A 13,794-nucleotide genomic window follows, 5' to 3' on the forward strand; every position below is an offset into this window, starting at 1 on the left:
TATATATATATATATATTGGTCCCCAATGCAACATCTTAATTGATCTATATAGTTTGAGAATATTGACTTAGCCACTTTGATGCTTACCCAAAATCTACTCTTCACTAAGTATTTAATTAACACTTTAAGCACACCCAAATCTAATTGATCTCCAATTTTTGTTAACCCAAATCAGCTTTTTCAATTATGAATTGGCTAATGGTAATCTTTTTGTGATTTATTTTGTCATTGAGGTCAATAGTTATATTCTATTGATAGTAAAGGTGTACTAACGAGTTAGCTACTTTTGCATTAGTATTTAAATATTATCCATCTGTTTTGACGACATTTGTGTGAAAATGATCCTTTTTCAATTTAACAAAAAATTTAAACTAAAACACCCTTAAGTTGAGCGGTAGAGATGGCAACAAGAGGAATCATAGTTGGTAAATTGTAAAATGCAAGTCTTAATAATCGGTATAACTTCATGCATGCTATATCGACCTAGTTAATATGATAGAATATTCATTTCAAAGCTACAAACAAAGAAAAAAATATACATTTTAGAAAGGTGACAATATGCAAATTATGATAAATCGACAAAGAATCGTATTATATTCAATCTAGCTATATATATATGTCATCTCTAATATTTATCGCATGAACCTTGACATAGACAAAATATTAACATTACTCAACATATATAACTTTAACATCCTTGTCACTCTACATGGCAATAATAAGTAACCCTAACTAGCAGCCTTACCAAATATTTAGTGGGTAGTTGCCTAAACAAGAGAATCAAAATAAGACCCACAAATTAAAAAGGTTGGGCTCCATTTACTCTTTAGCAAATTTTATTGATCAAATCAGAACCCTTCATCTTTAGGTAACAAAGGCCTTTATATCAGCATGAATTGTGTTGTATGGTTAAGATTCATTTATTCTTAATCAATCACAGTTCTCGAATTCAAGTTTTGAGAATAAAAAGGATTATGTTAGGAGCGTCACTCGGAAAATGCATCCTGCAATATTATTGAAATTAATCTGGATTAGTCAAATTTCAATACGAATATCAAACACCGCAAAAAAAAAGGGGTAACAAGGCTTATGATTCCATGTCTGCTTGAAACACCACACGCTTCATCATCACCGTTGATACCTAAGTCAACGGCATCATAAAAGTTCTCTATGCTCCTTTGTCTTTTCTAATTCCCATCATATATAATTCAATATTAAGGCAAAATAATAAATAAAAAAATATAAAGCTCATTAACTTTTTGGTAAATCATCTTAAATTTTCCTATCTTTTTCGACCTACTTTTACAAAAATATAAGTTTTCACTACTAACAATGCATGCAATTTAACCGGTTACAACAAGTTATTATTAATAAATATTAGGTGATCGATCTATATGTTATATATTGTAGGTCAAGTTAACCTCATATATAATGATCAACACTATTAGGTGATATCAATCTACATGTTATATATATTAGGTCAAGTTAACATCATAACGATCAACACTGATCGATATACAAAGACCAAAGGATGGTTAATTAGGTAAATATTCTTCGTCGAAAATTATATTATATATAACACAACACTTATATTAAATTTTGCACATGTCTTAGAGCAAAAAATTTAACTTTATCTCCACTATAAATAAAATATTTCTACAATATATGGAAAAGATAAGATTTGAGTGATATGGAATAAGATACATATGTCCAATATTTAGGTTAAATAAAAACATAATTATATTTGAAAATTTTATGAAGATTCATCTTTTTAGTTTTTAGGAAGCATAGGACCCAAAAGAAGTCTTTTCTGTTGTGCTAAATGTTAACCACAATGATCATCTCATATTATTATTTTTCTTTAATTGTACTTTACAGCTTAAATGACACTAATATTTTGGAATATAGTAATATATATTTGATTTTGCATGTTTTAGCATGGATCTTATGAAGTTGATTTAATTTTGACTTTTAATAAAAGATGCATTGGGAACCATTTCAACCATCATTGATCATTCAAAGCAAATATGTGATGACTTAAGAGAAATGAATTTGTTATAACAAGTTAGTTACCATTTTCATCGGGTTATTAATCGATTAAAGCTTTATGAGTCACTTTATACCTGATGTAATTGCATAAATGTATAAAATTTAAACTTTAAACCGAGTACAAATATTACGAATTCCATCTTTTATATAGATAATAAAGTGAAAAATTAAAGATATATAACTTTAGAATTCAAATTAGGAATTAACCCCATGACGACTTCAAATTAATACGTGTTCGTGATTTTAAGGACTAGGAATGAAGTTAATTAAAGATAATTAAATTAAATATTTAAAAAAAATAGCGTGTTGACACATCACTCTCAATGAAATCCTACTAGACTGTGTTATACCTAGGATACAGACCATATTATATAATATATGGTCCATTATATTTTTCTTTCCTTTTATCTTACGGCAATTGGCAATTATCAAAAATCTTATTGTACGAAGTGTCACTTCTTCTTTTGATTTCAGACTCGATATTTGATATTTATATATATTAAAATTTTAGCTAGTTATATTTGTATAACATCAAGCCTATTAAAAGAAAAGATACTCTTATTAAATGGATTACCCATCATCTTAGTATTACACTCGTCCAAACACACATAATTTTGGAATTTTGATAGAATTCGATGTGTTAGTGTTGATACATCACATCCAAAATTATGTCATTATCACATAATATAGTTTGAGTTTTAATTTTCCTCTTTGAGGAAGACAGAGCACTATAACAAAATCAGATATTATTCACTTCTATCAATTGATAATAACTGGTTAGAGTTTGTTTATTTTACACACTTTTTCTTTTTCTTTTTTGGTAAAAAGTAACACAGATTTATCTTTTTCTTCTTTCACTCTTAAATCTGTATGATTTCAATAGGGATATTTGCTACTGAGAGTCATTAATTATAAATGTAGTATGAATATATACTATTTTGACACTGTTCTTTTACTATTTTTATAAATATAATTTGAATTTTAAAAAAGTGATGAGTTATATAATAGCCCTAAATGGTGGATCCACACTGCTTTTTTAAAATGTGGGAAACAAAAGCTGACATGAGTTCTTGACTTTGGTTGACATTTGAAAGAAAATTAAAGAGGTGAAAAGGAAAAAAAAATAAAAATTGGGCCATGGTTTAAAAAAGAAAAAAAGGCTAATAATCCTTCTTTAATTTTTTTTGCTTCATGATTACACTTTTTATGTATGAGATTCCCTTAGGTATAGGTATACATGAGTGCATCAAATTTAATTGAGTTTATGTTGTATACCATCGAATATAATGATGTTTATAGACAAACTTGCGTCTTAAAAAACAAATTGCATACTTTAACAGATAAAAAGACATGACATGATATAAGATTTTTATATTAATAATAGGTAGTATAACTTTAACTTGAATTTTTGATATCTGATTATTAATACTATATTTTTCAATAGCGTATAGACTTTTGAATCATTTTCTATTACAGAGTAATATATAATATATGAGATTTTTTTACGCTTAATTCAACATTTCAATTAACACTAAAGTATATCCTATTGCACACCTCAAATATAACCAAAGTATATCTATTTAACACCAAAAAAAAATAAAAAATAGATCTAACTCCATAAAAGATGATTTTGTTGAGGTAGAGGCATTTATTAAGAAAAGTGTTGTAGGTTGTTAATGTGAGGCACTAATGAATGAATGATGAATTGGTCACATAGTTCAAGGTTGTGTCAGGCCCATGATCATTGATAGGTCCATCAAATAATGGGCCCCCATTATCACAAAACCCTATATTCTCTACAGAGAATGTCTACAATTTTGCCTCCTCCTTTCTTCTTCTTCTTTCATACACCTCTTTTTTCTCGATTCTTTCGTAAATCGTCTCACTATTGAATTTTTTTTTGTGTATGTTCTACATTTCTTTCTTATTTTATTTATGAGATTTCAGTGAATATATTACTATTATTTATATTTTAATTATAATCTCATTTCTTTGATTTTTTTAATCAATATCTTTGAATTTTACTTTGCTTCAATTGATTTTTGTACTTGCAAATTCAAATTTAATTAGGCTTTCATGCAATACAAAAAAAAGGTTTGTACTGTAATAGATAGTTTTGTGGTGCAATTAGTGACATGTAGACAACCTAGTAATTATAGGTTTAATCAGTGGTTTTAATCCTACGAGTGGTACCTCGACAAGTCTTCATTTGTTTCTCAATTCAGACCAAACAAGAATATATATTCTCACTGTTCCTATTTACCGTATACGTTTTTATTTTTAATCTATTTCAAAAATAATATTTTTAATAATAAAAAATAATTTAATTTTAGAATTACTTATCTACTAAACTAATAATGACACAAAAGCTATTTTTTTTAAAGAAAAAAAACTTATTTTTTAAAATTTTATATCTAATTAGAGGAAGTATCACATAAATTGAGACGAATGAAAAATAATATATATGGGACGGTTTTGCTTTTCGAGGCGTCAAATGTCGGTTATAATGTAGGCAAAAAGAGAGGGCTGGGCTCAGTAAAAACTGACAATTGACACTGACTTTGTTTACTTTTTTTATTGGGCTTGGGGCCCACAAGTAATTAGTTGGGGGTCCACTAATTGAGATGATGATGTTTGTAGTGGGGCTAATTATGGTCTTTGCAGGCTTATGATGGGATCACACACACATCATCACTTACATCCTCTATTTCTTTTTGTCTTGGTTCATCGTGGACTCGATGAATAAAATATCTCGTGTTAGCATAGTACGAAGAAGGATCATATTTCAATAGATGTTACGTAGATATCTACTCTAATACAAGTATTAGTTATTAATTTTAAAGCTTGAATTTGTGATCCAACTTTGTGTTGCATCAAGACAATTTTTTTTTAGTTATTGAGTTTTGGCTGTCCAGGGGAATGTAAGGATCTTTATGAATGAAAAGATCCATTAGATAATGAGTTATTGATTTTAAGTCATTTATGTTGATTGAATTCTGATGAAACAGAACCAACAATATCGAGGCAAGAACAGCTTCATTCCTACATAAAATAAGGGATGTACAAATGCACAACGGATCGTGTCCTTCAAGTGGCACATTGCGTTCTACCACATCATTTCAAACGAAGTTTTACCATAACATTCCGAACTTGGCAAGTTTTTGACCACTCTGTTGCTGAACATCATCCTGTCCGGTGTCCATTTATAAGCAATATTGCAAGTATAACCCAATACATGTTGAATTCCCTTCGAACGAAATAGGAGGCCCATCTTATGAGCACTACTATTGGGCTTGGTTTTTTAACCATTATATGATCCAGCCCATTTGTAAGCACCACAATTGCTAGCCTATGCTATTTGAACAACTATTACGAGTTCATTTGCTCATTAATAAATATGTATTTTACAAGTTTAAATTAATATTTGATACAGCTTTCTATAGCTTGATTTCATATGAAATAATTAATCCAATTGTATATGAAGCACAATAACTTAAATATTTTGGTTTAATAGTCAATTAGAAACAATAGAATATTCACACTTGACTTTAAATAAGGTCACAAAGTATGTAGTTTCCGACTTGCCAACTAATTAATTGATTTTTTTCTCACATAATAATTAATTGACCCCACCATTGTTGTACCAAATCAAATTTAAGGGTGGTTTAAAGAACCTTTAGTTTTTAAATTACTAAAATAAAATATAGTTCAAAGTTATTGACTTAGTTAAATAATGTCCTTTTTATTTTGTGAAAATTATTTAAAGTTAAGTCTAGAAGTAGAAAGTGGTCCATTTTCTGATTTGGCGGTGATATTAAGTAAGTGTATTAACTCAAATAGAAATTAAATAAGTCTATTTGAGTTAAACAAGTCTTTTCTCTTTTGGTTTGTAATATTCTCAAAATCCACATTTTTTTTTATCTTTTGAGTGGTATTGGCAAAAAAAAAAAAACGGTTTACATGTTTTGAACATAAAACAAATAAAGAACGCGATCGGCTAATATAATGCCTTTGTTTATAATTAGAATTATGAGATTCATATCTAAGAAAATTCATCTTTTAAAATACTTTATTCTTCAAACTTTTGATCCTATAGAAATATTTTAAATTTAAAACGAATCAGTCGACCTAGGTTAATTATCAACGAATTCCGTGAATTTTGAAAACATTTAAAGGATAAGTAATTAACATTTTTAACTAGAAGTTTAACAAGAGAGTAAACCATCTAATTTAGATCCAAACTCACCATACTGCAGTTCTAACAGTATCCTTCAACCATTTTTTGGGTATATTTTCTTTAATATTTTTCGTTAAAGTAATATTTTTTCTTAATTACAAAACAAATTATTTAGGCAAGAGAATAAATAAATAAATCAAGAGTCAATAGTAAACATTTTTTTCAGAGCTTAATACTTCAGTCTATTATCCTATTTAGCTATTTAAGATATCAACTTTTCGAGTTTCATATTAACTATCACTCTTTTTATATTAAATTACATCTTATGTTGAGTTGGTCTACCTACATTTAGGGACGATTGATAATAAATATTTAGCATCAAAATATATTTTTAATATAAAAAAAGCCATCGTTTAGGTAGATAAAAAAATAATATATAATTGAGATATGAAACTCACGATAGTAATAATTTAAATATATTTTTCATTATTTAACTCTAAAATCAAATAATACTTCATGTGTCACTAAATAAATATTGATTTAGCAAAACAAACATTCGTAAAAATTCAAGACATCCTACCGACCAAACCCACTGGCTATAGGCTCGTCGTTTCATATTCCTTTGATAAAAAATATACTTTGAACTCTATTTTCCAATTGCCATTTTTTTTCATCTTCAGATCAAATTGGGCGACGAAAGCTCCATATTATTATCTTCCTATACATTGGATCTCACTTTCATTGAATTTTGAAGAATTTATTGTATGGCAAATTATTATGTAACGGCGGTTCCGCCGACGGATCTGAATCGGAATACCGAGTGGTTCACGTATCCCGGTGTATGGACGACCTACATCCTAATTCTATTCTTCTCATGGCTCGTTGTTCTCTCCGTATTTGGTTGCTCTCCTGGCATGGCTTGGACCATCGTCCATCTTTCTCATTTTCTCGTATGATTCTAATTTCCTTTAATTCGGTTGGAGTCGAGTAGTTCTTTGCAGTTAAATGATGATGGGTTGCTTTAAAGTAGTCAAATTTTGATAAATTATAATCAAGTTTAGTTTTTTTTGTTTAAATGGGTCTGATTAGAGGAATAACAGTTTAAATGTTTGGCTGATTGATATTCTTATGATTACATGTCTAGTTTGTTTTGTGTTTTCTGGGTTTTTGGTACTGTGGAATTTGGAGACTTATGGTGCAATTTGGAATTGATTTGAGCTAGGTTCAGCTTTGGGTCATTGATCATTTGCTTAAGTACAATTTGGAAGTGAGAGATTCTGGGGGAAGTAGCTGGAGAAGTGGTGAATTGAAGTTCTTTTAGTATTAGTCTTGATTCCTAGATATAGTGGAAAATAATACAGCTGAGCTTTACTTTTTGTGATTGATTGATTTAAGTCTTAGATAGTTGACATGCCAAGTGTATTGAAAGCTATGGCCTTTTCGGTGTCTAGTATATTTGATTTTTCCATTTCAATCGACTTTACTAGACATTATTGCTGTAGTTTCATATTGGTTGAGGGTATGGAGTTCATGGACTGTATTCTCTTTTAATGTTGGGGAATTCTCACCACTTGAACTCCCTTTTAGGATTGAGTTAGCCCAAGGTTCCTATATTGGTCGACATCTCGCGTTCTAGTGTCTTTATATTGGTTTCGATAACTTTCACCACTTGAACTAGTTTTTGGAGTTGAGTTAGGTTCAAGGCCATTTTCATGACAATTATGATGTGTGCTGGATGTTCCGTGTTATTTCGTTATTTGATCACTAGTGTACAGAGAAACGAGTACATTTGAAACTTGGGAGATTTTTTCAGATGTGGATGATTAGTACTTCTATTAAGATTGATAATTTGAAAGCTTAATTATCTCTATTACCTTTTTTGCGTCTTTTAACTCATTCTTGCTATGCTTTGCCCTGTCTCATGTGTTTATTAGCAATTAACTATTACTGTTTACTTATGTTGTATGCCCTGAAAAAATGTCTGTATGCATAATTCTTAGGCATATCGAACAGTCGAAGTCTAGTTGATGAGCTTTACCTTCTTCTCTTTGGTACCATTTTATTTTGTTTTGTGTTTTTTTTTTCTGTCCTTTATGTTATAGCATGGGAGGAAACCTTGTTATATATCTACTCTGGATTTTATCTCTTTGTGAAAGACTCTGCCTTCTCTATTCATATGTATTTCTTATATCACTAATTTCCACTGGAAGAAGGGAACACAATTGTACATACTCCAAATTTTAGGTGTCTTTACAAATGCCTTCGTATTGTCTATTTATCTTCAGGTCACATATCAATGTTTTCACTGGAAGAAGGGAACACCATTTGCTGATGACCAAGGTATCTACAATAGGTTGACTTGGTGGGAGCAGATAGATAGTGGGAAGCAGCTTACACGCAATAGGAAGTTTCTAACAGTTGTCCCTGTGGTGCTGTAAGTAGTCAATTTCAGCAAGTTAATTGCTATTTACATTTTTAATGCTATGAACAAATTTCCTGCTTTCAAGTGTAGTTGATGTGTATATGATCTCACCAACTGGCTTGAAAAAGCTTCTAAATTTCACCGTGATGCACTTTACAACAGAGGTTCTGATCATGGTAGAGTATATATATTAGAGGGCGTAATGCTCTTAAGCTATGATTTTGTAGGCTTGATTAACTAAACTTCCAATGGTTCATTTTATACGACACTATTCTTATTTGGGAAGTTAACAATTACCGGTCCAAGAAGTCAGAAAATAGATGTAGTAGCTAGCTAGACAAAAAATATCATGGATTACTCACAAATCGATGTTATTAGCATTACGTTTATGCATAACTTCCATGGTTAATGATATTAGTACAAGTGTTAATTACACAAGCTTGCTTTCTGTATCTTCTTGATGTCATTTAATGAAACTCCCTTACTAAATCAAAAAAAGAAGAAGCTAGTTTGTGGAAATTGTCGTTGCACTAGCATAGCTAAGCTTTGACTTTTAGGAGGTCTAGAAACCAAGGGGTTGGGTTTTTATTAAGAATAAAAAATATATATGATATAATTCTTACATAACAGGCTGTAATGGAAGCTTATTCTTAATAGCTTCTTCAACAAAGCATCACCACAACCTGAGCAAATTGATCAAATCTGTTACTACTAAAAAAACTGATGATGGAGGAATCAGTGTTGAAGATGTTACCTCATATAAATGGATAGGGTGTTGGACAAAGAGAGGGTAGCTCTAGAGGAAAGCACCTCTACCTCAACCTTAGGTTGTAGGTTCATGTCACCGCTCAACATGTTAACATATCAAAAGAAAAAAGAAAAGAGTTGATAATGTGTCTGATTAAGTGTCATATTTGGCTATGTCAAAAAAAAGTGTCATATTTGGTTTTTCTTTCGACTCTTTTAGGGTAAAAAGAATGGTTTCACAGTCTCCTAGTGAATGGCATGACAAAGGAGGAATTAACACATAGAATATGATGACTGAAATGGAGGTGAAGGCCAAATCGTATAAAATGGTTGTGGCACCAACAATATTACATGAGGGTGAATGTTAGCCAAGATGGATGTTTCAAGTCGTTGAAATATCTGTTTGAATTAATGTGAGTTCAGGTAAAATTAAAAATAGAATCATACGTTTTGTATGAGTGATGCCAATTAGTTGGAATTGAGGTTAATTGTTGTCAAAGAGTTAATGTCCATGTAGGGGTAAGTGTAAAATTTAGAGATCTCTAGTTCTGGAGAACCCTTAATTTGCATCATTAGAGACGAATGGATATTAAGTGTTTCATTAGCCAACTCTGGCTAGTTTTAGATTGATGCATAGTTGATTTATATACCCTAATCATATTATAGTTTAGTAGAAAGTTGGTTCCGTTTAACTTCAAGACCTACACATGACATGGTAAACCCAAACACTGATACTTTCAGAGAAAGTGTTAGGCTTTTAGCATATTATGATTGCAGCAGGACTGCAGAAGGTATCTAGATATGCCATGGTTGAATGATTGTGCCAGGTTTCACAAGAAATTATTGAGGATGCACAGCTATTAAGCCACTAATGAACTTCTCTCTAAGGTGAATATACAACTGGTTTGAGTTCCTAACTAATGCTTATAACATCTGATTTGTTGAGAACCCAAATGCTCCACGAGAAAAAAGACAGTTTCCCTCTGAAAGCAATAAGCCAAATTTTCATTTGATGAAAGTTAATGTTCGATGGACTTATGACACACAAGAAAAAAAGAAATGACTGAACCTTTGATGACACAAAAATTATGATTTGTTTTATAACTGTTGGTAGTAGCTATCCCAAAGGTTTTAGAAGTTAGTTAATTATACCATTGACCCTGGAAAAATTAACTAAATTTGTGGAATTGAAGGAGGAAACTCATAGTTATGTTTGTCTAAATTCCTAATCTTTGCTCTTTGAGAAAGTTGTCTCTGGGGTACCAGGATCGAGTTGGTCTGGAATGTGGTTCTCCTCATAAGGCTTGAGTTTTTGAATGACTAAAAAGAAAAAAGAGGGCCACAAAATAAATCTTTTGAAAGCATTACACATTAATTTCCACCTACTAAAAGCGCACATTTTGCAGAGATGACTAGTTCTTTTTCAATATTCAAGGGGAAAAAATACGGATTTTTCTTGTAGTATTTTTGTCAGTGGAGCAAGTTTCATAAGGTAGTTGAATTGTATACAAGATAGTTATCGTAGAGAGTTCAATTCTTGAAATAAAAATGGTAAAGAAAATGATGAAAGAGCATTCGACGAAATGCCCACCTTTTTGCTCGTATAAGTAGTAAAATGATGAATCAGCACTTAAGCATCTTGATATTATTGTCAGTCTTTTATTTATGCTATGGGATTATGCACACAGCCTTGTTTGCATTGCTGCATAGTTTTTTTTAATAAAAATTTGTCTTGGATAATGAAGTGCAATATGAACTGTCAATTTCATTATTCATGCATATAAATGTTCTGAGACTAATATGTTGTAGACAAAGCATGTTATATTTGCGTTTTGATTTCTTCAACATGTCGGTTAAGTGGCTGCTTTATGTATCTTTCTTTAACATAATTTCTGGCTGTGCTTTGGGAGATGGAGTTTCTTACAGAGTCATTTAAGAAATTTTCTTTAGGGGTTCATCAGAATAAGCTTCACAGGATTTGATGGGAAGGGAGTAGGAGGGAGGAAGTTTGTACACGTTCGGCTTGGTTTGAGCTAGTGGGTTCTTTCTTTGGGGTGGAGGGGTTGGGGTGTTGTGGTTGGCATGTTTATTGCTTCCCTATCTGAAATATGTATATCGAAAATAATTTTGCCGCATTTGCTTATTCATTTCATCCTTTTTTTTAATCAGTGATGAAACTTTCTCTTCTCCCCTCGTTTTACTTTCCTAGATATTTTGAAGTACTTTCTAGACTCTTAATGAGGTGAATGTAAGGCATACGGTTTGGTAGCTAATCAAACAATAATGGGTCTTATTAATGATACACTAGCTTATGCACTGTCACTTAAAAAAGAAATTATTGAAGGCTAGCTAAGGCTGAAGCTCAGCAATGGTGGTGCTCTCATTTATTGTACCAAGAACCAACTACTACTGCAACTTTTGTATTAATGATGTTGTAGGACATTGATTTGTTTGCCATTCACCTTGCCTGTGGCACCAGCTACCCGACGATCCTCTTTTTTCTTCCCCTCTATAGAATCGATTCTTTATTTTACTATACCTCTTTATTATCCCCTTTTATGATCAGCCTTTGCAAGTGGTGTTCTCATACTTGTTTCTTTTCGCAGCTACTTGATAGCCTCCCATACAACTGATTATCAACACCCCATGCTGTTCTTCAACACAATCGCAGTTTTTGTACTGGTCGTTGCCAAGTTTCCCAATATGCACAAGGTTCGTATTTTCGGGATAAATGCAGATCAATGAGCTTGGGTTCAACTGAATACATACCACAGAAAGAAGGGAAAAAAAAGTACTAATTGATTTGCTTTTAAGCATCATGAGTAAAACTGGGATGTCCCTGTACAGATGCAAGAACTGGAAAGGGTATATCATTATTTTGTAAAAGAAATCAACATGTTCTCTCTTTGTGGATATTTTTTTCTTGTAAAAACTGTTTGTATGAGAATGCTGGAATATCGATTGAGTTATGATATTTTTCGTGTTACAACTCAATATTCTTGAATCGTATCGATCATAAGCTTTGATAATATTTGAAGAAATGACCTTAAATCGTAGTGTACTGATCCCTAATCGAACTATTGGTTTCGGGTGAAGATTATAAGCTTCAATAGGCATAAATCTGTCACCCTCAACTTATGTATTATAATTCTCGAAATGTCATTTTCAAAATTTTACTTCTAACTTTCTCTCTATTCTATTTTCGTCATTCGTCTTTTCCAGAATCCAAAAAAGGACTAACAGAAAATGTTTTAATTCATGAAAAAAAGTGAAAAGTTTAGATGAAAAAGGCAGCATTTCTGTTAAGATAACATAAATTTCATGAGATAAAAAAGATTCATAAATGTTGCAAAAACTTTTTGTTGTTTTTATTATCCAACTTCCACAAGGGGAAATAAAGGGAAACCTCCTAAAATGGCCAGAAAGAAAACGACCCACACATTAAAGAAAAAAATTAGCCATTTAAGGCTTTTATTCTCCACTGGTAAAAGTAATTAACAAATCTTCAGAAAAGCATACTGTAAAATAATTTAAATATATAAAAATTTGCAGACTTTTTTCCATTCATTATATTGTTTTTGTCTTTTAACCATTTAATATTTGATTCAATACTAAGCGGCAAGCGCAAGTCATCACCTCACATTATTGACTATGTGAGTCGATTGAAGCTTATCATTTAGAGTAAGGAGAAATTAAAATTGTTTGAATCACGGTAACATAGATGTTTTTGTTGTTCATAGACATCTGATGAAGTCAATTGATGTCGAATGAATCTTGAGTCTAACTCAACCTCAGAAGATAACTTATAAAGAAAAGATTGTCTAAACTCATATGAAGAGAAGTCGAAGGGCCCATATCTCTTAGCCGATGTGGGAGACTCAACAATTGGAGCTAGTCGTAACAAAATTTATGTAGATGAACCTGAGAGAGAATTATTATTAAAACTTGTAATGATCCGTGAAAATTTATATGATCACCTGAAAACTCTTCTTATTACCTTAAAAATGATCACGAGAAATTCGTATAGTTGATTTGAAGTTGTTTCAGATTGAACTATAGTTATTATAACATGATTAATCATCATCAAAAGATTGGAAATAGAGTGGTTTTTTTGCAAAAGATTTATATATTCATAAAAATAATATATTAATTGAAAAATGTAGTGAAGTGGGAGTGATTATTCCTTTGCACGATTATCGAGGGGAATGTTTGTGGATCCCACATTATGACCAAAGAAAATTAAAGATTGTCAGATCTTTTTCCTATGTTTTTTATAATAATAATAAAAGAACATGCGCATTGGCTACAATTATCATTTGGCCAGCTTTTTCTTCATTATATAGAGTAATCAACAAGGGAGAGGGAAAAAAAGAGGGGGGGGGGGGGGGGGGGGGGCCA

At 31.1% G+C, this 13,794-nt stretch overlaps 1 protein-coding gene across 1 annotated transcript; it reads left to right on the forward strand.

Annotated features, from left to right (window-relative positions):
- The first annotated feature begins 6,811 nt into the window (after positions 1–6,811).
- LOC102595624 (ORM1-like protein 3) lies at positions 6,812–12,390 on the forward strand. The gene is made up of 3 exons (XM_006343739.2): positions 6,812–7,177; positions 8,513–8,661; positions 12,003–12,390. Exons 1-3 carry the CDS (start codon positions 6,992–6,994, stop codon positions 12,139–12,141), a joined length of 474 nt encoding a protein of 157 aa, XP_006343801.1. The 5' UTR covers positions 6,812–6,991; the 3' UTR covers positions 12,142–12,390.
- The last annotated feature ends 1,404 nt before the right edge of the window (positions 12,391–13,794 follow it).

This window comes from Solanum tuberosum, unplaced genomic scaffold (genome assembly GCF_000226075.1).
Source record: "Solanum tuberosum cultivar DM 1-3 516 R44 unplaced genomic scaffold, SolTub_3.0 scf00048, whole genome shotgun sequence".
NCBI lineage: Eukaryota > Viridiplantae > Streptophyta > Magnoliopsida > Solanales > Solanaceae > Solanum > Solanum tuberosum.